The sequence below is a fragment of the Antedon mediterranea genome, chromosome 5, assembly GCF_964355755.1.
Source record: "Antedon mediterranea chromosome 5, ecAntMedi1.1, whole genome shotgun sequence".
NCBI lineage: Eukaryota > Metazoa > Echinodermata > Crinoidea > Comatulida > Antedonidae > Antedon > Antedon mediterranea.
This window is the reverse complement of record NC_092674.1, coordinates 1,004,056-1,029,701: the sequence shown is the minus strand read 5'-3', so window position 1 is coordinate 1,029,701 and position 25,646 is coordinate 1,004,056. Positions and strand designations below refer to the sequence as shown.

The window sequence follows — 25,646 nt, the reverse complement described above, 5'->3', positions numbered from 1 at the left end:
ACGTTGCCTCTTTCTATGAATATTAATTTGAGGAACTCTATACATAGTTTTAAGAACAGAATTCATGACAGTTGTAATAGTCTGATTCAAACCACAGTTAACGTACTTTCACAATCCAAACTACATCAGCGTTGAAACAAATTAATATTTTAGGATATTGTAGGTTGGTTTTGTTGTTTTTATTGTTAATTTCCTGGTGACATTTTTTCTCATTTTGTTTTTTTGTATGATTTGTACGATTTGTATATTGATTTTCTATCCGAAATGAATGAATAGAACCAGGGAGTTGTTGATAGAACCATCATGGATCATGGATTATCATGGATCATGGATTATCATGGATCATGGATTATCATGGATCATGGATTATCATGGATTAAAGAATTTAATCCATGATAGAACATAGAAGATGTAGTTGATGAGGAAACATGGCGTCGACTTTAGAATGGACTCGTGAAATGACTTACTTCAACTTGTAATTGATGGTGATTGGAATATTTGTTATTACAATTATTATGTACGTTTATAATGGTGTTTATAAATTGTGATGAGATAAATAGTTCATTATGATTTCTTAGAGTTCTACCGAATGATAGTAGTATAGCGTGTAGTAATAATAGAGATCCTGAATAATTAGGCTGTTAAACTTGAATCGGCTCATATGTAAAATTTAATATACGGTAACTTTTATAAAATACAAAATGATGATTATTATCATAATTATTACTACTACTAATATCATATGGTGATCAAGCCTTTGCAGTTGCAGCTTCTAAACTGTGGAACAATTTTCCTGACCCTATTAAAAATGCATCCGCTATCATAGTTTTCAAAACATTCTTAAAAACCCATCTTTTTTCTTTGTCATTTCTTTCTGTTTATTCTCTCAGCGCATTTGTATGATTGTATAATAATAATTATGATTTATAATTTATAAATCGAACAACATTACATTTAAAGCGCCGCTTTTTTCATGGAGGAAATGTTTATTTATTTCCTCCGTGCTAATGCTCCAAGTATCGGTCTGTTTGGTAAGGTAGTTTGCAATATGCTTATTTGTATCCTTCCACAAAAATGTCGTTCCTGAATATAATGAACTATGCCTTCTTAATTATTGTTGGCGGTTATATTCTGCGTATTTGAACTCACGTATCCTACGTCTTAAACAACATTATGTGTATTTGAACTCATACTACAGTACGTATTCTACGTCTTAAACAATATAAATAATATATATCTAAATAAATGACAAATGTCTTCTTTTTACGGTACATTCTGCGTTTATATGACGAGGTAAGGAGGCGTATGCTCCGACCACAATAAAAGTCTAGCAGTAGGCTAATATATAAATAAATAATGAATGAGATGAGAGATGAAATTCAATTTTTCATGTAATCTAAGAAAATTAAAACGATAGAAGATTTCAAATGGAATATCATATTTCACCAAATGAAATTATTTGTAACATTCCACTGATATAAAAGCATGATTTATGTCATAGATCAATATATTATGCATCTATGAGAAGAGATTCCTATTATAGGTTACATTTGGAACAGTCGGGGCATTCACATTCAAGTCCACGTACTCTGTGTCAGTCGCCGGTGTATTAACCGGCGACGGGGAGTATCGTGGTGGTGGAAGACAAGTCATATATAGTGCATTGTCAAATCCCTCTTTTTTGCCGAGATCTTTCTTGTCTATTATATTGGTTTCATTTCCAGTAGCAATTGATTCGTATGTCGGCGGCTCTATGACATTCACCGCCGCAACATTAGGATGTGGTCCATCCCTGGCGAATGGTTCCTGTCTTGGTTCAGGCCGTTTTGAACTATCAAATACAAAACAACATAATTAACGTTTAAAGACACAAGGTGTTATATTTAACTGTTCAAAACGATTATTGTAATAATTTTCACGCTCATTTTCTGTCATACCTTTACTCTGCCTTTTAATTTTCTTAGATTTTATGCCAACGTCATTTAGAAATATTTGAATGCGTTTAATCCACAAACGAATGTTTAATATTCAATGTTACAACAAAATATAAATACCTACCGTTTTGTTAAAACTACACAAATAATGACGATAAGAAGGATGATGATGACAACAACAGCTCCTCCAACGCCGCCAATCAGCACAATTGAACTGCTTTCTATTTAAAGAAAATATTTGCCGTAATATGCTGAACAGAAAATGGACTTGTTAAGAAGGGCCAAACAATCACAGCGCTGATTGGTATGTGCGTCTGCGCATATTGCGTGCAATCGTCGTCTTAACACTATCAAACTTTATGTGACAACAAAATGTGATGTGCCCATATATGGACATGATGACATCATTTCACTACCATATTTAAGCATATCACTACCATATTTGGGCACATCACATTTTGTTTTCAAACTAGTTTGATAGTGTAGACAGAGCTTTAGTGTCGCGTTATCGTTAAATAAATAACAGCATGCATCGTTGCAATCCTTGTTAACATGGAGTGCGCGCGGTCACCATTCGACTCTTTTTATTGATATACGGATTAAATACCAGTAATGTTTGCATTTTGAATATTAAATCATAATCAATCAAGCTAAAATGATCTCTCTTTCCTTACCATCATTTGGTGATTTTGCGACAGTTGTCATGGCAGCAACTATAAAGAAATAACATTATTGGACAAAATAAATGATCCTGATACTTTGATATTTGATTAATTATAATAATCGCAGTAACGCCTTAAAGATGTATTGTCCCCCTGAAAAAATAATTCTTAACAACATTTTGTTTAATATGCCATTTTAATGTAACATAATACTTATCCACTTTGACCAAAAACAAAATGTATTTACCTAAAAACTGTAATTTAAAGCAAAAAATGGTCAGATTGGCTGCCAGTCAATTGGTTTTTGATTGAATTTAACCATTTATTTTGTCATTTTATAAATGAAAATATTATTTTTTTCGTTTTTTTTCTAGTAGTAGGCCTATCTTAACTTTAGTTAGTGCTGTGATAGTCGACATGGCTGGAACTGTTGAAAAATTACAAACAGTGTTATAACACAAAACCAATTAATATAAACTAATATAAACACTGATATAAGCCACAACAGATTTACTATTTATATTTTACAAACGGAAGCGCTGTTCAAAACTATTAGTACAGCGCGTGTTGCGTGCATATCATACTGTATGGCACGCCAGGACGGACAAAACCATTTCAAATGCCAATTCCTAGCTGTTGAGTTTACAAATCCCTACTAGTCGAGAGCGACTAGACACATATCGGTCGAGTTTACCACACAGCACTAGTAGTTAATGACAAACTATATAGGCCTACACATCATACATACAGAAATTAAGCCACTGATATGAAAAAGATACGTAGATGACGTGTTAGCAGTTGTTCCAGAAAGAGCTGCTGACAACCTTAATTATCATCTTAACTCAATCGATCCCACACACAACATTACTTTCACAACAGAACATTATGACTAATAACACTATACCTTTCCTAGACGTCTCTATTTCACTCATTGACAACAAAATTACTACATCAGTTTACCAACCAATATTTACACTTTCAGTCATGTCACCCATTACAACATAAATTGAGTGTTGTGAGCACACTTGTGGACAGATGTCAGAATGTTGTTTCCCACGCAGAAAGAACAAGAGAATGAAGTTAAAATCATAAGAACTGCTCTATCTACATGCGAATATCCCAAGTGGTGTGTTAACAACATTTTAAAAAACAAAACACAGAACGACAAAGCAGAAAAGAATGAAAACATAGAAAGACAAAAAGGAAGTATTGGAATTCCATATATCCCAAATATGTCGGAAAGAATACGAAGATGCCTAAAAGAACATAACATTAACACATACTCTATTCCTGAAAACAAGTTAAGAAACCAGTTAGTACACCCAAAAGACAAAATTAAAAAAGAAGACACTTGTGGTGTTGTATATCAAGTGAACTGTCATAACTGCGATAGTATGATGTTGGAGAAACAGGACGAGCGCTGAAGACCAGGATTAAAGAACATAAAACCGAAGTTGTAGAACAATGCAAAGGTGTTTCAACCAGATCAAGCAGAAAGTCGGCGTCAGAAAAGTTTCACAGCTCGGCTATCACGGATCATATGGCGACTCTTGGTCACACACCCAATTGGAACAACAACAAAGTCTTAGCAAAGAAACTGAATGGAACACAAGAAAAAATAAAAGAAGCGATAGGCTACATATAAGATTACACCCTAATAATATGAATAGAGATGAAGGAGCATATGAACTATCGCACATACAATAACATTTAAAACGTAAAGAGACCGACCCCCGCACATCCCGCTTGGATAACTCCAAGCGGTAAACTTCACAATGGCTCCTTTCAACCATGTCACCGTAACGTCACCGCTACGTCACCAGAACGTATTCACTTGTGATTATGCCTAGACTTGCCCCAAGTCTGTATTATCTTTTTTTTTATTTATTTGTTTTTATTTCGACCGCGATTTTTGTCTGAGTATCCAAAATCAAGTAGTATACGTATGAAACGCCATATGTGCCAAAATATTTATCTTTTTACTAATATTAAGACAAAACTCCGTCTGGAACCCAGACAAGATTATGCCTTGCTGTTAGTAGGCGAAACGTCAAGTTCTCTGGAAATGTAAGTACCGACATCATCTTACAAACTTGACACTATATTGGATCATATAAAAGTAACTTTTTTTCATATATACACATCACTAATGGTCGAGATTTACACATCGCGCTACCGGTCGAGTTTTAAACACACATCGCTACCGGTCGAGTTGTTTTTATACACACATCGCAAGTTGTTGAGAATTATTTTAGTAGACATGCACAGTAAGGGTTTGTAAAACGCCACCAACGTTCAGAAAAGTTAAATATACTTGTTGCGCCCAGACAAAAACCAGAGTAGGATCATTTTTGGTGTTCGCATCAAAATGACGGATCGTAAATTTACGTGAAATATTTGACCAATATAAACAAAAAAAATATTAATATTTTTTTGTTTATATTGGTCAATAGGCCAGGCCTAGCCTAGGCCTAGTAAAAGTAGGCTGCCTCCTTTATTATATTTCTTGTTCCCTTAAAGATGTATTGTCCTTCTTAACAAAATTTTTGTTGAATATTCCATTTTAATGTAACATAATAGTTATCCACTTTGACCAAAAATTGGATCGAAAAAAAAATGTATTTACCTGAAAAAATGTGATTTAAAGCAAAAAATAGTCAAATTGGCTGCCAGCCAATGGATTTTTTGTTGAATTTGACCATTTATATTGTCATTTTATAAGTGAAAACATTTTTTTTGTCGTTTTTTTTTTCTATGTAAGTGATTAACTTTATTAAAACTACAAAATAACACACAGTCTGATTTAATTAATTTTCATTTTTCATGTTTTTTGGGGACAATACATCTTTAAACTTTCGCGGGCATATTGGTCAAATATTTCACATAAATTACGATCCGTCATTTTGCTGCGAACACCAAAAATGATTCTACTCTGGTTTTTGTCTGGGCGCAACAAGTATATTTAACTTTTCTGAACGTTGGTGGCGTTCTACAAACCCTTACTGATAACACAAGAATCTCCTGTTCGTCCGAAGCGCGTAACAATTTCGAAAGGCATTGTGGGATAGAATAGAGCTATGGGTGGCGCCATTGTGAGCCATGGAGTAGGGCGCCCGCATCAAATTAGAAAGTCAAAATCATACTAGGGTATCTGCTAATGCTCTAGGGGGGATAGAGTAATTGACTGAGGAGTAGGGCGCCCGCATGCGTAATTTTTTTTTCCAGGACGAACGTGGGCAGAAATCATGAATAATTCATGATTAATTATGACATAATAGGGAACATTATAGAGGGCGCTGTATAAGAATGCAGAGAGATTAAATAATTAGTGTAAACAACGTTTGCCAACCGAAATGTTTGGTCTAGTGGTAAAGGCTTTAACCTATTACGCTGAAGCCCTCGGTTCGAGGTCTTTCATGAACATGTTTTTTTTTAGTAGTTGAGAGAGATTATTTAGAGGGTTAGGTTTAGTATATTTAGGAAGTAGATCAGCTATCTTTCAATTCTTTATAATAAAAATAATTAAGGTAATGAATTATTCATGACTTCTGCCCACGTTCGTCCTGGAAAAAAAAAACACGCCGCCCGCATCAAATTAGAAAGTCAAAATCGTAGAGGGGATCTGCTAATACTCTAGTGGGTGTAGAGTAATTGACTTCCTAGTTTGGAGGGGGCGCTGCTCCATGCTGTGAAATGGCGTCGCTCAGTTTGACCTTTTAACCCTGTACTTCCGATACTGTGTTTTGAATGCAAATTGAAGAACAGGAGATTCTTGTGTTATAAGTTCTTTGCTACTAGTGCTGTGTGGTAAACTCGATGGATAGGTATGTGTCTAGTCGATCTCGACTAGTAGGGATTTGTAAACTCAACAGCTTGTAGACCGGGCGCCCGGAAGATTTATTCATGTGAAAAGATACAAAAGGTTTGATGATGAAGTTAGGTGCGTATTAGGGCGAGATGCAATATTCGACATTGCTGCCGTGTCACAGCCTGTACATAGGGCCTGTGGGGATCATAACATAGGGGGGTAAAAATGCATTTATTTATGTGAAGCGATACAAGGATAAACTTTTTTGGATATCATTCGCAGTGGGCTACTAATGATTACATCACCAATGACAGCAACTTTATCCTGTACGGGGCGCCAAACAGCAACATTTTAGGGCCACGCCCAAATGGGTTTATTCATGTGAAGCGATACAAGGTTGAATCTTTTTTTAATGGCAGCAGTATATATTGGGGATGACAAAAACACCAATGACAGCAACTTTATCCTGTACATAAGCTCAGACAGCAGCCCTAAAGGTCCGCAGTTTCCCCCTATTCGGCTATATACTCGGCGCGTATGTCGTCTAATGGCGTTCAGCTGAGTTAGAAATACGTGATACGGACTCGGACTGACAATAAATACACAGTAGAATGCTAAAACAATAAATAAAGAGAGCAGTTGTTTCCTGTACCAAATCATCAAACATCAAACTCTTAGGAACTCGCCCAAAATGGGTTTATCCATGAAGTGTGTAATCATTTTTGAAAAAATGTTTTTTTTTTTTAACTTTTTCCGGTACACAGCAGCTCAAATACCCGAGGATTCGTGATCAACAATGTTGATAATACAAACACATTCACGATAACGAGTGACTTTTAGGCCTATTTTATAATTGAAATATATCTTTATTTTGGAATAATAAATAACACCAACAAAAACACTTAAAATAACCAAAAGCAGATTTGTATTTTAGGGTATCATTTTGAACAATCAATATTATATCAAAATCATTATTTCACAACACAAAATAATATAATTTAAGAATATTTTTCAGATAAACTAATTAATAATTACACTCATAATGATCGACACCGGTACCGATTATTGTGCATTATTATTACTAGAGGGTGAGCTCGCTTCGCTCGCTCCTCCCGGCCCTCTAGGAAGTGTAGACGATGGTTTTCGGAATGATCATGTTCTCCTTATACGTTTTCTGTCGGTTACCATTATTGAAAATGCTTGACATTCGTAAAACTAAACTACTTTGTTTCACAGTGTTTTAGATGATTAATAACATTTTAAAGTACAGTTTTTATTGTTTGGTAGGGCCCTTTGGGGAGGCGGAGGTCATTTGAGGGAAGTGCTTATTCGAGGTATATATGTTAAATTTTGTAGTTTTAAATGGTAACATTTATAATAAAATGAAATCCTCTAATAGATATGAAAAGTGCTAAAAAAGAATAACAAATGCTTGGTAAATTGTAGATAACAGTGCGGTGAATTCTACTACAAATAGTACCGTATAATTGTGTTGTTATAAATATGTGGATGGACGTTTATTGGATAGTTGGGTTGGGGGGGGGGGGGTTATTATTCAAAGTGATGTTTTATTGGAGAGGCGTTTATTCAAATGAATACCATCCTAATAATAATTAATACATTATTTAATTTAATCATCTTTTGAAACTAACTGCCGTGACAGAGTGGGCTCAAGAAAGAAGACATTATGGTACGGCTTGCAACATGGGCAGACATCTCGGTTCTAACGGGACACAGAAAGATAGCCTACAGTTATTCCTGCAAGCTTACTCAATAAAACTCAGCTATCGGGATTTCACTCGAAAAATGTCTTATCATCAAATCTCCCTATGTAATTTTATAATACTATTCCCCACAATATATTCTGATTCTTTATGGCGTATATTTAATTTGATCTTTATTAATTTGCAGTATAATTCCTATTATTTAACTAGGGTATTGCTAAACACCGCAAACCCCGCAAACCCCCGCAAACCTCCAAAAAAACATAGCAAACCCCACCGAACCAACATAAAAGTGATTGAATCATGTAGTGTACAACCCACTGGGTATATCAATGTAAAAAAAAATATTAAATTTCTACTGTTAACAACTTATTTTTGGGGTAAAACATCATTTTTTGGTCAAAAATGATTGGTAAACCCCGCAAACCTCCAAAAAACCATAGCAAACCCCACCGAACCAACATAAAAGTGATTGAATAATGTAGTGTACGACCCACTGGGTATATAAATTATTAAATTTCTACTGTTAACTACTTATTTTTGGGGTCAAACACCTAATGACAGCGATATCGTGTATTAAAAGTACTTAATACAGTCAGATAGGTCTCTGGTAGACTGTCGACAGTCTTCCACGTTGAGTGTAGGCATACTAACAGCTACAGAATCGGGTGACAAAGATTTTTTTTTCGTCTTCCAAAGGGACACTGTATTGATTGATGGAAAGTGCCTGTTTCCAGTCACCTTTAGGGTCAAATCTATTATTTTAACTGCTCCCTTGTGTATAAAAGAGAGAAAATATTTGAAACCAGGTTGTTGCAAGGTGAACTTATCTTAAACCCGGAAATTACTTTGACCGGGAAGAATTGAAATTGAGATGAAAATCTAATGTAGAAATCATAAATTGTGTTAAAAAACTCTTTATAATATCTTCCTAAGATAGAAATATGGAACAATAGCGTCGCTGTGAACACTAATGTTATCAAATCTACGTTTCGCGGTACATCTCAGATAGATAAGGTAGGTATCCAAGGCGGAGATTTGTACCGAAGTTTTTGTATTGTGCTCGCCTATGTCAGAATTAACCATAATTTATATATAGATAACTCGATTTAAATATTGTTTTAATTACACACTAGACACTAGTGATATGTCTATATGAAAAAAGGCAATGAAATCTAAATTTGCAACATTTTTTACATAACATAACATAATAGTAAAGTAAATAATAGTTCGAATTCAACATAATCACTTAGAGAATTGGTAAGGTATAGATTAGACTATCGATTGCACACTATTACTGTATTTTTAATTCAATTTAAATAAAAAAAGTAACCGTTTTCATGTGAATTAGACTGATAAAACCCAACAAATAACTTAATCTGCCAACATTTTAAACATCGTTACTTGTCCATAATGGATCGACTACTGTATCGATTACTGCACATTGTTTTACTTTAACTGAAACAAAGTCAAATTTTTAATTGTTACTGTACTAATATTAGACAGTGATATCTGATAAAAGGCAACATTAATTAATATTAATAATACTGAACCAAATTAAATATCGTTACTTATCCACAATGGATCGACTAACTGTATTGGTTATTGCACATTATTTACTAACTAACTAAAGTGATATCTGATAAAACGCAACAAACTGAATCGAATTAAATATCGTTACTTATCCATAATGGATCGACTACTGTATTGATTACTGCACATTATTTTACTATAACTGCCCAAGTCAAATTTAAAATTGTTACTGTACTAACATTAGACAGTGATATCTGATAAAATGCAACATACTCAGGACCAAATTAAATATCGTTACTTATCTATAATGGATCGACTACTGTATCGATTATTGCACATTATTTAACTATAACTGCCCAAGTCAATTTTAAAATTGTTACTGCACTAACATTATACAGTGATATCTGATAAAATGCAACATACTCAGGACCAAATTAAATATCGTTACTTATCCATAATGGATCGACTACTGTATCGATTATTGCACATTATTTTACTATAACTGCCGAAGTCAAATTTAAAATTGTTACTGTATTAACATTATACAGTGATATCTGATAAAAGGCAACATTAATAATACTGGACAAAATTAAATATCGTTACTTATCCACAATGGATCGACTACTGTATTGATTATTGCACATTATTTTTCTCTAACTGAACCCAGGTCGAATATTTTACATGCAGTGTAACTACCGACACACTGTACAATTTACCAAGCATTTGTTATTCTTTTTTAGCACTTTTCATATCTATTAGAGGATTTCATTTTATTATAAATGTTACCATTTAAAACTACAAAATTTAACATATATACCTCGAATAAGCACCTCCCTCAAATGACCTCCGCCTCCCCAAAGGGCCCTACCAAACAATAAAAACTGTACTTTAAAATGTTATTAATCATCTAAAACACTGTGAAACAAAGTAGTTTAGTTTTACGAATGTCAAGCATTTTCAATAATGGTAACCGACAGAAAACGTATAAGGAGAACATTATCATTCCGAAAACCATCGTCTACACTTCCTAGAGGGCCGGGAGAGCGAGCGAAGCGAGCTCACCCTCTAGTAATAATAATGCACAATAATCGGTACCGGTGTCGATCATTATGAGTGTAATTATTAATTAGTTTATCTGAAAAATATTCTTAAATTATATTATTTTGTGTTGTGAAATAATGATTTTGATATAATATTGATTGTTCAAAATGATACCCTAAAATACAAATCTGCTTTTGGTTATTTTAAGTGTTTTTGTTGGTGTTATTTATTATTCCAAAATAAAGATATATTTCAATTATAAAATAGGCCTAAAAGTCACTCGTTATCGTGAATGTGTTTGTATTATCAACATTGTTGATCACGAATCCTCGGGTATTTGAGCTGCTGTGTACCGGGAAAAGTTAAAAAAAACCCCCATTTTTTCAAAAATGATTACACACTTCATGGATAAACCCATTTTGGGCGAGTTCCTAAGAGTTTGATGTTTGATGATTTGGTACAGGAAACAACTGCTCTCTTTATTTATTGTTTTATCATTCTGCTGTGTATTTATTGTCAGTCCGAGTCCGTATCTACTATCACGTATTTCTAACTCAGCTGAACGCCATGATACGCGCCGAGTATATAGTCGAATAATAGGGGGAATCTGCGGACCTTTAGGGCTGCTGTCTGAGCTTATGTACAGGATAAAGTTGCTGTCATTGGTGTTTTTGTCATCCCCAATATGTACTGCTGCCATTAAAAAAAGATTCAACCTTGTATCGCTTCACATGAATAAACCCATTTGGGCGTGGCCCTAAAATGTTGCTGTTTGGCGCCCCGTACAGGATAAAGTTGCTGTCATTGGTGATGTAATCATTAGTAGCCCACTGCGAATGATATCCAAAAAAGTTTATCCTTGTATCGCTTCACATGAATAAATGCATTTTTACCCCCCTATGTTATGATCCCCACAGGCCCCTTGTACAGGCTGTGACCCGGCAGCAATATCGAATATTGCATCTCGCCCTAATACGCACCTAACTACATCATCAAACCTTTTGTATCTTTTCACATGAATAAATCTTCCGGGCGCCCGGTCTATTGGGATTGGCATTTGAAATGGTTTTGTCCATCCTGGCGTGCCATAATACTGTATTCGGTCATAGAGAGAAATTAGAAAAAGGAGTTTGGTCCCCTCTAAAAAAGATGATTCGCAGAGGTCCCTTTTTTCATTATTTGGTGTTGGTGATTGAAGCGGGTGTTCGGTTCACTCTCCTCTTACATTTATGTGAGAAGGAATTAAGGCCCGTCATACTTGCAACATCTGCTGTGTAGGCCTACAAGAATGTTTGTTAGCATGGTTATTTGAACAGTAGTCCTATCGTATGTTACTATACTTTTTTCATGACCATAATACAAACCTTTTGTCGTCGGTATTGGCACAGGTTGAGTAGACTCGTCGGCGAATTCGATAGCGGTTATAGACGAATTCACATTTATAGAGCCTTCGTGTTCTCCAGTTGATATGTGTATCGCTTCCACTATTCCACTCGTACTATTGTATGGTTCAGCTAGTAGCATAAAATCCTTCAAACAATAATTTTAAGATAAGTATATCTTCTACTATGTATATATTATGTTTTAGCTAGCCTTTGTCATGTACACATTTATTCACAATTACATTTCAATATTTAAGTGAGTTAAGTGAGTTCTTGTCAGTTTGGTAACCATGGTAACCTTATAGTTATGTATTTTCTGTTTCATTAAAAGTATACATATGATACAGCAGGCCTTTAGTATGACATTTATACAGCATTGCCTGCAACTTATGCATTATTGGTTTACCAAATATGGTAGTGATATGACGTCACCGTGTCCATATATGGGCACATCACATTTTGTTGTCACAGAGCTTTACTATGTTCTGTAGCCAAACAATTGTTCTTATTTTACCAATATTTATTCTATTATTTTTACCTGATAAATAGTAATATCTATTGCAGGATATTTACTTCTCCCAATAATCTCTTTAATAGTTCCGTCATAATTGATTGAATATATCATTGTACTATCTGATCCAACAATGTAAATCCTGTAGGAAATAAACACATTTTATTCTTATATCACATACATTAGATCATTTTATATAACACGTAAATACATTCCTGTCATTTGATTAGACAATTGTGGGTCCCATGGCGTGCAATAGTACGCACTATTTAACGGTCGTTACGACGAAGTTTCCCCATATGAAATATAACCTTTCATCATTCACCTCATGGCATTTGTTGTACCATTCGACGAACATAATAATAAATGTTGTAGCCTATTTCCAAAACAGAAATATATGGCACCAACAAACATTTTGTTGGTACTGACTTCAAAATACAGTATATTGAATATAAATATAAATTGTTATGTTCGTGGAATGGTACAAATAATACATACTTGTGTATACACAGGCATACGTCAATACTACTGTATTTTTACCATTCACACAAGATGTCGAATGAAGAGCTAAATTCTAGTACACATTTTGTCTGATGTTCATATATCATTGACCTGCTCATGCTGCACAAAAAGGCTTATACACGCGTGATTGACGAAAGTCGCACGCGATGTTTGTCTAAAATTATCTTCTTGCACATTATATTAAATACTTACCTCTTCTGCTTTAGATCAACCGTCATCCCTGTTGGATTCTGGAGACCTATGTCCGTCAGTTCTCTTCGATTTGTAAAATCTAAGTCACTCCTAACGACCTTGGCAGGTGAGGTTTCCTCTGTCCAAAACATGTACCTGTTGAGTAATAATAAGAATAAACAATTGAAATAAAAGAAAGTTACAGGAAAGAAGTAGAAATTTGCGTACTAATTGATTCCATGAATTATTCATGAGTTTTGTCTTAAGCTCTGTCCACACTATCAAACTTCATGTGATGTGCATATATGGACATGATGATGTCATATCACTACCATATTTGGGCATATCACTACCATATTTGGGTATATCACTACCATATTTGTTTGAGAGTGTAGACAGAGCTTTAATGAGAAAAAGTATTAATGACCACAGGACTATTATGTCTCTTGTGGAAACATCGAATAGTTATGATATATATATAATTAGATTAGTTAAGTTTATATCTTATTCTGTATGTTCATAATAAAAGTGTTCCATACATTAATAATAATGATGTACATACCTGGCAAAAGGATCTATTGCAATGGATGTCGGTTTAGTGACGTCATATTGGATGTTTAAACTTTCTCCATCGTACCTCAAAGATCCACGAGTTTCTTTTACGTAGTCAACGTAATAAAGGATAAGATTTTCAGGTAGCCAGTCAACCGCCATACCTAGGAACCAAATTAGCGATGTAAGTGAATGATACTTGGAAAAAATAATACGTGATTTTCAGTTTCAATGTTTATATGTGTGTGTGACCGTCTGCAGACAGTACAATGGTGTTCACATTAGACCAAACTTTCCCTATCTAAGGTAGTAGGCCAACAATGTGTTACGATTTACAAGTTTACTTAAAATATATTCGTACTTATACCCTGATAGTTTCCTGAAAACATAAATGATTACTTCGCATAACAATTAACATCATCTCCTAGTTTCTATAATGTTCATCTTCATTATAATAATGATATTGTTTATGATAATTTTAGGTAAAACTCTAATAATATAAACTGATATATTTTTAAAATACCGTCAATACGTCCCGTGCCGTATTCATGAATTGCAACAGGGTACTCTCCTCCCTCCATCCTTGCATAAAATATTTTATTTTGCGAATCATCAGCAAAAAACATCAAGTTACTGTGTATATCAATTGCTATTGCTGTCACATCTATAGCTACTGATGTTCCGCTCAAAATCTCGAAAATGTACTCAGCTTTGTATGGCAAATCATAGTGCAGAAGCGTTGGGTGAAATGAAGATATGGAATTTGTTCTTCCTATTACGCAAAAAGGCTGTTGATACGTTGTTAAATCTATATAAGGAAAAAAAAAACAAATGAAAGCACTCGGAAACTGAGTGAAGTACTTGGCAAAATATTTCCACAGAGGGCGCATCCGCCGAGTGGAAACTATTAACTTCAGCTCCAAATTAATAACGGTTTGATGATTAATACCCAATTCATTTTAATCGTTTGGTTAGTTATTTACTTATCTATTTTACCCACCGATACTACACGTTCCATTCGGGTGTAAGACGTAGTTATCTCGACACAAACATTCGTGGTTGTTGTTGGCAGCCGATACACAGTAGTGTCCACATGTATTACCATCACACGGTGCTGAAAAAGATGAATTGAGCATTTCACCAAATACTGTTATTCTCACCTGTATATATAAGATTCAAAAGGTTCAGTTACTGAGTCTATTCAATTATATGCCTTAAATTCCCTCGTAATCAACAATTCAATTCATTTATTGACCTTCACCGAACGTGAAATAAATTAAATAGGCCTAAAGGTTGATTGAATTGTGTACAAATACTTATGTACCGTACAAATTCATTCATTATACTTTCAGATAGGTCCTGGTTATGTGACACATGCCTACCTGTCCATTAATGTATTCGCACGAATTGGAAACGTTGAGTAATGCGCATGCGTATTCTAATTTTAATCTAATTTTTATGACGCGAAAAGTACGCAACCAATCAGAACTCGGGAATAATTCGCGCGAATATATTCGCTATTGGAAATAGGCTATGGTTGGTTAAAATCAAACAATGTCTTACATGTCACTGGTTGTGATTGGATGTTTGGACCAGCAACACATAAATCTAGCAGTTTTACTGCAGTACCAACATTATACTCGTATACCAATTCATTTGGAGCGGCCTTTTTATAATAACGAATAATATTGTCCAAAGAAATGTGGTGGAGTACAACATAGATATAATCCTATTAAGATATAATACATATCAAATATTGTTATTAAACAAAATATGATTTCAGTTAATGGAGTACAACAACATAGATATAATCCGATTAAGATATAATATTAAATATTGTTATTGTTAACTAACTTCATCTACTGCAATACTATCAAATACACCCAGAGACTTTGGTAATTATTATGTTACTCACTTCATCTACTACAATACTATCAAATACACCCAGAGACTTTGGTAATTATTATGTTACTCACTTCATCTACTGCAATACTATCAAATACACCCAGAGACTTTGGTAATTATTATGTTACTCACTTCATCTACTGCAATACTATCAAATACACCCAGAGACTTTGGTTCCGATATTTCAGTTCTTCTTCCATTACCGTCAAGATCTGAAGATTCAACTTTAATTGCTGTTGCATTATTGTCAGTCCAATAAATCCTAAAACAAAAGGATTAAATTATTGTAAACTTTTTAATAATAATCAAAATAGAAATTACAAAACTAGTTTGTTTTTTTTCAACATGAGTAGAATGCTATAACATACGGTACCAGAATATGTTACCTGTCCAGTATCGTATCGACAGCTATAGATCTCGGTTCAGTCAGCCCATCAACGATTGTAATTCGGTTGTTTCCCGCCATTGTTGATCGTTCAATCTTCGGTGGATATTTATCTCCTAACTCGGTCCAGAAAAGATATCTTTAGGTAAACAAAATCAAAAAGATGTTTTGTCTGTAATTGAATGAAACGGGGAGGATTTTATTATTATCCTTTTGATTTAAATTTGTCTACTACTAGTACTACTTACCCTTGGGAAGGATGGCAAGCTATTCCAGACGGTTTCTCAAAACCCACATCAGCAATCACCACTTCTCCTCCTCCCGTATAATTGGTCATTTTGATCCAGTTGTACCCCTCATCCACCCAGTACACATTTTTTGCTAACCAGTCAATCGCTAAACCGTTCACTCTACCAGATGTACCGCCTTCGATGCTATATGCTGTGCCGTTGTCTTCTAAGACAAAATCATCGCTTAGAAATATCCAGTGGTTTTCTTTATCATGGAAGGTAACGTTACCCGTATGGTAGTCGACAGCTAGTGCCGTCCAGTGGTGGTCAAGTGACGCATACGATATAGAGAATAATGTTTCGTTTTGTAGAGGTTTCTTAGTTTCAATCCACTCGATGTAAGTAGCAGAATATCTATGATCAAACACAGCTAAATACATTCTGTTGCCTGCCGCCTCTTCTCCGGTAGCTTTAAAAGATATCACAAATCATAAGAATAACATAAATGTATTAAACTGCAACTTTTGATTCGGCTTTTTAGTCGATTTAGCACATCAAAATGGAAGTTAATTGATTAAATCGTATAAAGAATTTGGAGTTAAGTGAGTTAGGCCCCTATCTTTTTATTCTAATATTTTTATTCATAGTAAAAAAACAGAAATATGCATTTTATCTTTATTTTAGAAAGAAGAAGTTCAAGTTCAACATAACATTTATACAATAATGCTTAAATACAAGAATACTAAACAATAAGAAACAGTAATACAATACAAAAACAAGAAAAGGTAAAAAAGAGAAAGGAATGCCATCATTGGGTTCATGATTAGAAGTCAAAAACTTGTCTCACCATGACTCCGAGAGAGAGAAAAAAAAGATAAAAAAGGCTACCTTAATAAATGCTATATAAAATTATTGTTGGTATTTATTTTTTTTAATTTATTTTTTAATTTACTTTTAAAAGCTGGTAAAGAAACAGAAGTGAAGCATCGAGATTATTCCATAAATTAGGACCAGAAACAGAAACAAACAAAAAGACTTTTTCTGACGAAGGGAACTGGAACAGAATGATTTCTACAATTATATGAATGAGTTTTCTTAGTATAAATATTTAACAATTTTAACATAGGATTAGGATTTGTTTTCTTAAAATACTGAAACATAAATATTGATAATTGAACTTTATTGATATCAAATGGTATGATAATTATGGCTGAACGTTTCTGTAATTTAACAAGTTTATCTAAATTAGAGAGATAATCTGAAGCTCCAATGATATTGGGAATTTTGGTGACTGGTTATTTCTTTTTTTGGATTTGTACACTCCAAGAAATAAGGTTTCAGTTTTCCGCTCAATATTGTTTAACATGTTTTTTTTCTATTTGGTATAGGCCTATTTCATTTTATTCAAGCAACTGTTAGATGATGCCCGCTCCGGTGACCTTATCATACGCCCATACACAATTTGTTAAACCAGGCCTAACAGAAAATGGTGTTAAATCCGGGAGTTCTCCCTGGTGAAATCCAGAGCTTATCCCTAAACTAATAATAGTAATTACGTCACCATTTGAAACGGTTGGTCCGTGACACCAATCGTTTGCGTCAAAATGGATAACGCGATATTCTATATTACAGTATAGTAATAAGTACCTATACACTTTTATTTGTTTTATAAAGCTTGGTTCCCACTAGGACGCAACGCAAGGACGTAAGAAGCGCGCAGCAAAATAATTTTGACCAATCGCGATGTATCATCAGAACTGTTGCTTGGTCAACTAACTTTCGTTGCAGCCGCCATCCAAGAGTGTGGGGAAAAGCTTTAAAAAAGACTGGTGTCTTTACAAAATAAAAACATTAACAGAATATCGAAAGAAGAAAATAATATTAAAAATCTCAGTGATATAACAATAAATAATAAAAGTGAATAACAGAAATAGTATTACCTGTCATGATAACTGCAAACCCTGCTAGGATCAATACGACACAATTTGGTGACATATTGCCGACGACCATGATACGATCGCAATAACTAAACGTTACCTTTGTGCAAGGAAGTTAGGTTTTTTATTGTATATAAGGGAGTCAATAGCTAACAATAAAATACTATGAAAAGACTGAAGTGCATCGACAAACAAGGATAATACAACAGCCTAGACTTTCAGGATGTTCTTTTACAAACCAGCAAAGCATTAACTACTCGGATTGTTGATTTGTTCTTTTGTTAAAACTATGACAGATAGAAATGTCGAATAACATGTATTTGTCACTGAATATTGTAAATAGAACAAAATAACCACATAAGTGTACATTGCATAATGAGATTGTAATTTGATGAATGTTAGTATTGTTAATGGTGTCATTATTATTATTATTATACAATACTGTATGTTGATTTGTTCTTTTGTTAAAACTATTACAAATCGGCGCGGCCTAGATAGAAATGTCGATTATATATAACATTGTCACTGAATATTGTACATTTTGTATTTGTGCGTAAGTGTACATTGCATAATAATGAGATTGTAATTGTATGTATGTTAGTATTGTTACTGCTGTGGATATATCATTGTATGTTGATTTGTTCTTTGTTAAAACTATTTGACAAATAGATAGAAATGTCAAATAACTAACATTATTTGTAGTTGTCAATGAATATTGTAAATAAGAGAAAAACAATTTTGCAGAAGTGTACATGTTGATTGTGTATACGAGATTGTAATGTTATGCATGTTAGTATTACTGTTGCGGATATATCATTATCGGTACACTGCGAGAATGAATAGTAGAATGTTGGCCTATTCTTGATACAGCTTCTAAATTTGCCCAGTATCACAGGCAAATTCCGTGATACAGATCACATATATTTCACATGTGACGCCTGTATCATAAAAAATTGGAGTGCTACAAACACTGCATATATTCCAACTTAGCTACCAAAAACTAAGTAGCTACCAATAAAAAGATAAAATGCTTAGCTTAAAAAATGTGTTGAATTGAGAATAATGATGACAACATTACACCATATTATGAGTGTTCACAATACGTTTATTATATAGACATATTCAGAGTTGTCATTAAATAGATGACAGAGATTAATTGATACAATAAGATTCAGAAATAAAACTGTGATGTTTTCTGCCAAATCCCATTCTATATACAATAAAAGGGTTAGCCACCTGGCTAACTTTTTGATTTCATCAATTTACCGATTGCAGTTATTACATTATTTTAATTCCAATTTTTCAGTATAAATACAATTGTTAGCAAAGTATAAGTCAAGAATTGTTCCATTAGCAAGTATAAGCCAAGAATTGTTCCATTAGCAAGTATACGCCACATGTTTTCTTGCATTCAGTGTTGCTGTGCAAGTCCTTTAAATCCATTGCCATACATATTACTGAAAGATAGAGAAAATAAAAACACACTATAAGCAAAGCATTGATTAACACTGAATATTGTGATATGCATGTGTTGAATTAACGTCGGGCATTCAATTTCAAACATGAACATATTGGCTTCGATCTATTTTATGACATATGCAATTTATCTACTACTTTTGCAATATGTTCTAAACATTTTATAAAATGAAAACAAAAGAAAAAGAGTAGATCTTAAAAAGAAAAAAACGATTGGCTATCACCATTATAATGTTAAAAAATACATGTGATGAAAGATGAATGCTTGCATAAGATTGACAGATATTTTGGAACAAGATACTTACTACTTTTTCTTCAATAAAATCTGCTTTAATTCCAGTGAAATAAGGAGTTATACCATCTTCCCTGAAGTTGAGTAAAAGAACCGCACAATGTGAAGTTTCATCGTTGAAATCTGCCTTTTCACCGGTATACAAATCATAATCATCATAACTTTTAATTATCTTCATCAAAGCTGGTTGCGCTTTTGCTTTAAACTTGTCCGCTGCAGCATCACCTTCCTCAGCTTTTATCACGTCAACTAATCTAAATAAGACAAATAGTTTATATTAACCAGAAGCAAAACAAACTTGAACTGTGTATTTTTTTTCTTTACCAGGTCTAGAGTTCCTCAACCGGGTGTAGAGTTCCTCAGCCGGGTGTAGAGTTCTTCAACCGGGTCTAGAGTTCTTCAACCGGGTCTAGAGTTCTTCAACCGGGTCTAGAGTTCCTCAACCGGGTCTAGAGTTCCTCAACCGGGTCTAGAGTTCCTCAACCGGGTCTAGAGTTCCTCAACCGGGTCTAGAGTTCCTCAACCGGGTCTAGAGTTCCTCAACCGGGTCTAGAGTTCCTCAACCGGGTCTAGAGTTCCTCAACCGGGTCTAGTAACTATTAGAGTTTTTTTTTCTTTACCAGGTCTAGAGTTCCTCGACCGGGTCTAGAGTTCTTCAACCGGGTCTAGAGTTCCACAACCGGGTCTAGAGTTCCACAACCGGGTCTAGAGTTCCTCAACCGGGTCTAGAGTTCCTTAAGTTACAGTACAGAAAGAAAATACTGCAACTTTACCTACGAAGTAGCTTCGTAGATAGAACGTAGGCTACGTTGTTGGCTTCGTAGGTTCCATTGTTTGGCTTCGTAACCTCAATAAACAACTTTCAATGAGCTACGTTCTGAACTTCGTAGGGAGTTCGTAACCTAAATAAACAACCCTACGATGTTCTTAGTGAAGTAAGGTGTGAAATTAATGTGTTAAATTTAATTGGCGGAGGACAAAGTTGTAAATTAATAAAAAATAAATAATATTTTTTAATCGTAATATTTTCCTTCGTGCGTGTTTACCTACTCAACGGCGAATATAAATATAAATTTCCCACGAACGTAGACACGATCCAACACAGGTGAACCGCAACGAACAGGCCAACTAATAAACATAATATAGCGAACGTCCCATCCAGAAACGATGCCGAGAAAAAAAGATCGTAAACAATTCATTCTAAATATAGCATCAGGACGTTCAATCGGTCGCTCAAAAAGACTGCCGACAGAAGACCGTAATTAATACAGACCTAGTTTTTTTTTTATCACATGGCATGAAACGTGATACTCTCTGCTTACCGCAATCTCTCACATGTTTTTTTTACTTAGTACGAGCTCGACGAGGAGAGGGTGGCTACCGTCTGACGACGATAAAATATTAATTAAGATCGTGTACCTGGATTTTGTGTCACATGACATGAAACATAATACTCTCGCTCTCTAAACTGCAGCTCAGCTCACATGTTTTTTCCCCTCCAAATTCTGGTCGGGCCTTTTTCTTTATACATGTCGTAATCATTTTAAAAGGCCTATTTATGTATGTTAAATCTTAATATGGAATATATAATTATTTTGCATATATTTTGTTGGTGTCCTAGCCTAGGTGTCGTTGTTTTTATAATTCGCTAACCCAACAAGGTAGGAATAAATAATTTATAGTGTAGGCCGCCGAAACAGGCTAGGCCTAGCCTCGACTCTCTCTAGTCTACGTGAGCTGAGGTCCACCGGCCCGATGTCGTTTCGTGGGCGGATTTCCATCCAAATTAGGATAACCGATGCGTAGGGCGGCTACAAAAATTGACCTACTATCTTTAGGTAGAATTTTAATTAGCAAACATTACATTGTTTGTTTGCATTGTCCATGCTTCTACGAACCACCCTACGATCGAGGCGTAGCCTAGATTTCATAACAATACATCGTAGGCTACGAACAATACATCGTAGGTAGGAGAGAACAATACATCGTAGGCTACGAACAATACATCGTAGGAGAGAACAATACATCGTAGGCTACAAACAATACATCGTAGGAGAGAACAATGACCTACGTTCTACCTACGATCTATCTACGAAAGCCTACGCGTAGATACGAAGCAGTAATTTCTTTCTGTACTGTACCTAGCCTAGTAACTATTAGAGTTTTCCTCTACAGCCATCGAGTTTCTTTATTTTTAAAGTTCTTTTTATTTTTTCATGCCTCGATTTGCCTTTCACCCAACCTAAAAAGAAATAATACTTCCAATCCAATTGTAGGATTTTTAGTAATCGGGTACAACATTAAACTTTTTTAAAAAACACATTTACTTTTTAAGATGCCTTTTTATGTAACTTTTGAATTCAGCTTTTGTGGGTTTGGATTCTTCATATTTCACCCTATGGTAGATGACAATTTCATAGTCTTTTTTTTCAACTATATCGTCAACGTCTTCTGGGGCTTCCTCTGCTGATGCATTAGCTCCAATATTAACTGTACTCATGTCTGTTGTGTCGGTTACTTTCTACAATTTACAAACAAATTATTCATTAGCTTAACAAAATGATGCAGAATTTTACCGTTTTATCTCAAAATGATAAGAATTCATGATTTTTATGTATGTTATTCATTTTATGTTAGTATTTCTAGGCCTATGTGGAGAGCCTCTCAACGGTTATTTTTATTTATAAATATTAGGAGATCCTGCCTCATTGATTTACTTATTGTAATGTTTTTATGTCTTTCTTTGTACTGTATTGGCAAAATAAATGATATGATGAAATGTTCTGGTGTATTTAATTTAGTCAGTATTCAATACATACTTTGCTGTCAAATTCAATTAAAGCACCATCTGCTACCTCCACTAGTTTCAAGGAATCTGAAAACATTTCATCTTCTGAAATAAAAGAAATAATAAAGTTAGCAGAGAGAGGCTGCTACTACTACTAGCAGGCTAAGCCTACTATCTATATAATCTAAGTAGCGGCCCATGATCTGAGCCCTACCCTAGGCCTACTAGATCAGAGGCTAGCACTTTACACAACAATTTTAACAAGAAAACGTTCTTATTTATTAAGTCTATTAAAAGTGCTAGGCCTAGGCTAGGGCCTAGCACTTTTAATAGACTTTTAGACTAGCCTAGGCCTAAAGTTTAGGCTAGCTAGGCTTACAAAATTACAGAAAACATCGGGAAACCCTCACATTGTGACTAGCCAACGGGCACAGCAGTAAATGAATTTAGTTTGAATGGTTCTTTGTTAAAGTGTTTGGTAGGCTAAAATGATTCATCGACTAAGCCTAGGCGGCGCTACTGCAGTTTCGCACCACACCGTTATATCTTCGATTTCTCACCTAAACTTTCGTTTTTTACACTCACAACATAATATTATGTAACATGTTTATACGATTCGACCACTTACGAAGTAATTTTTTTTAAATAACAATACTTTTCAAAACATTTTAAACAATACTGAACTCGCTGTCAACACACTGCGAAATGTTGGCCATCTTATATTTATCAGTTAATTGCCAGAATTTATGCTTCATTTTACCCAAAAAATTGTAGAAACTATAGAGGGCAGTGTTATAAAATCCGATTACACATAGGCCTACCCTATTTAGTTTTGAAAAGCAAGAAATGTTTTCAGCTGGCGAAATAAAGGTTAAATTAATATTTAATTATTAGTATTACTATTATTATTTATATTAATGGTTCCTATCAATGTTTTATGTACGACGCCGTTTTGATGTACAGCTGGTTCTTTATAAAACCACTCTTTGCAGTTTAAAAATAAAAACAGAAAATAAAACATACATTGATTTCTGGCAATTTTCTGAATCTAAAATGGCCACAGTTCAATCGAAGTTTTCGCGAAAAAAGGAGCTGTTTTGAAAGGCATTTTTTATTGTGATAAAGGTAATATAACGGTGGCTAAATCATGGGAACATGTTACATAATGGCCCAAAATTGTATGATGTGAGTGCGAGAAAAAAATGAAGCAAGAAATCGAAGATATAACAGTGTGGTGCGAAACTGCAGTAGCGCCGCCTAGGCCTCCTCCTACTACATGCAAGCCTACGCTAACTTCCGGACAGACACTCAAGCAAATTTTACCAATATTTAATACAGATTTAAATAAATATATAAGCCAAGTGAAGTACATATAATGTTATATGTATATTACCTGTAAACCGGTCCTTGTAAATAATCATGTTGGCTGATTTTGTAGGATTTTACCCAACAGTTTTTATGAGACGAACCGAACGGACAGTGAGCCGACAACCAAAAGGAACGATGCTGCTGCCATCAACGGTAAACTTGTAAAGTTAAAGTTGCTGAAAATATACGTGTATACGTCACTTATGACGTAGACCTTTATAAAATACATGGATTGAATGCACACAGCAGGGCCAGTTCTAAGCAAACATTTTTTAATTATTAAGTATTTTAATTCTAAAATGTATTTATTATTATTTTACACAAAAAGTATGGTGGCCCACAACTGTCACGCACACTATATAAATCATATTCACACAATTAAAGAAGGAATCACACAATTAAAGAAGAAATCACACAATTAAAGAAGGAATCGCATATAAACAAAAGAAAGCATGAAAATATAAGACGAAATGCACAAATAAAGAAGAAACGCGCAATTAAAGAAGAGCTAAGCACAATTAAAGAAGTCCGCAACAAATTCGAAAGCTCCTCGCACAATTAAAGAAGTTCGCAACAAAATCAAAAGCTCCTCGCACAATTAAAGAAGTCCGCAACAAATTCGAATGTTCCTCGCACAATTAAAGTACAGTAGTCCGTATGGAACGCCATCGCTGCCTCCGGCAGCAAGCTTTAATTCTATTACGTTCGGCTCTTTTACCATTCGGCGCTATTCGGCCCATTTACCATTACGTTCGGCTCTTTCAGCATTCGGCGCATTTCTATTTGGCCCATTTACCATTACGTTCGGCTCTTTCAGCATTCGGCTCTTTTTTATTCGGCCCATTTAACATTGCGTTCGGCTCTTTTTGATTCGGCCCTTTTATATTCGGCTCTTTCTGCATTACGTTGGGCTCTTTTTAAATCGGCATTTTTTTATATGGCGCAATTAAAATCTAACCTTTGACATGGGGTCAAATGGAAGAAAATCAACGACTGGAAATGATTCTATGAAAAGTTTACAAACATTTCATCATCATGGCGCCAACCATGAGTAGCCAACCGATTAAAGATGTGTTGAATAACCTAAAATTAATTCATCTTTTAACAAATTTTGAGCGAGAAAGGGTAAATTATTATTATTAAATGTTAGGCTGACACTAGGCTAGGCCTAGCTAGCCTATGCCATAAATCAACCTTTTCTCTCTCAAAATGGTCAATAAGGTGGGACAATTGCAACTTCTCTAACACATTAATCATGTCAATAACATGATTAGTCATATTGAAATAGCTTTCAAATTCATTTAATTCAACCAACCAAACACTCTACATGCTGCATCTATTTGTTTTGTAAACTTTTCATAGACTCGTTTCCAGCCGTTGATTTTCTTCCATTTGACCGCATGTAAAAGGTTAGAATTTAATTGC

The 25,646-nt window shown here is 34.5% G+C and overlaps 2 protein-coding genes across 2 annotated transcripts; both read right to left on the bottom strand.

Moving 5' to 3' along the window:
* Nucleotides 1–652: 652 nt before the first annotated feature.
* Nucleotides 653–18,967, bottom strand: LOC140050297 (low-density lipoprotein receptor-related protein 2-like). The gene is made up of 14 exons (XM_072095420.1): nucleotides 18,301–18,967; nucleotides 16,379–16,829; nucleotides 16,132–16,269; nucleotides 15,878–16,007; nucleotides 15,404–15,569; nucleotides 14,841–14,954; nucleotides 14,364–14,648; nucleotides 13,851–14,004; nucleotides 13,310–13,444; nucleotides 12,623–12,737; nucleotides 12,067–12,232; nucleotides 2,609–2,647; nucleotides 2,059–2,155; nucleotides 653–1,831 (listed from the first exon to the last, which is right to left on the bottom strand). The coding sequence occupies exons 1-14, from the start codon at nucleotides 18,368–18,370 to the stop codon at nucleotides 1,519–1,521; spliced, it is 2,373 nt and encodes a 790-aa protein (XP_071951521.1). The 5' UTR covers nucleotides 18,371–18,967; the 3' UTR covers nucleotides 653–1,518.
* Nucleotides 18,968–19,381: 414 nt separating this feature from the next.
* LOC140050299 (uncharacterized) lies at nucleotides 19,382–24,356 on the bottom strand. Its single transcript, XM_072095422.1, has 5 exons — nucleotides 24,247–24,356; nucleotides 22,885–22,958; nucleotides 22,393–22,586; nucleotides 20,079–20,319; nucleotides 19,382–19,754 (listed from the first exon to the last, which is right to left on the bottom strand). The coding sequence occupies exons 1-5, from the start codon at nucleotides 24,272–24,274 to the stop codon at nucleotides 19,752–19,754; spliced, it is 540 nt and encodes a 179-aa protein (XP_071951523.1). The 5' UTR covers nucleotides 24,275–24,356; the 3' UTR covers nucleotides 19,382–19,751.
* Between the last annotated feature and the right edge of the window lie 1,290 nt (nucleotides 24,357–25,646).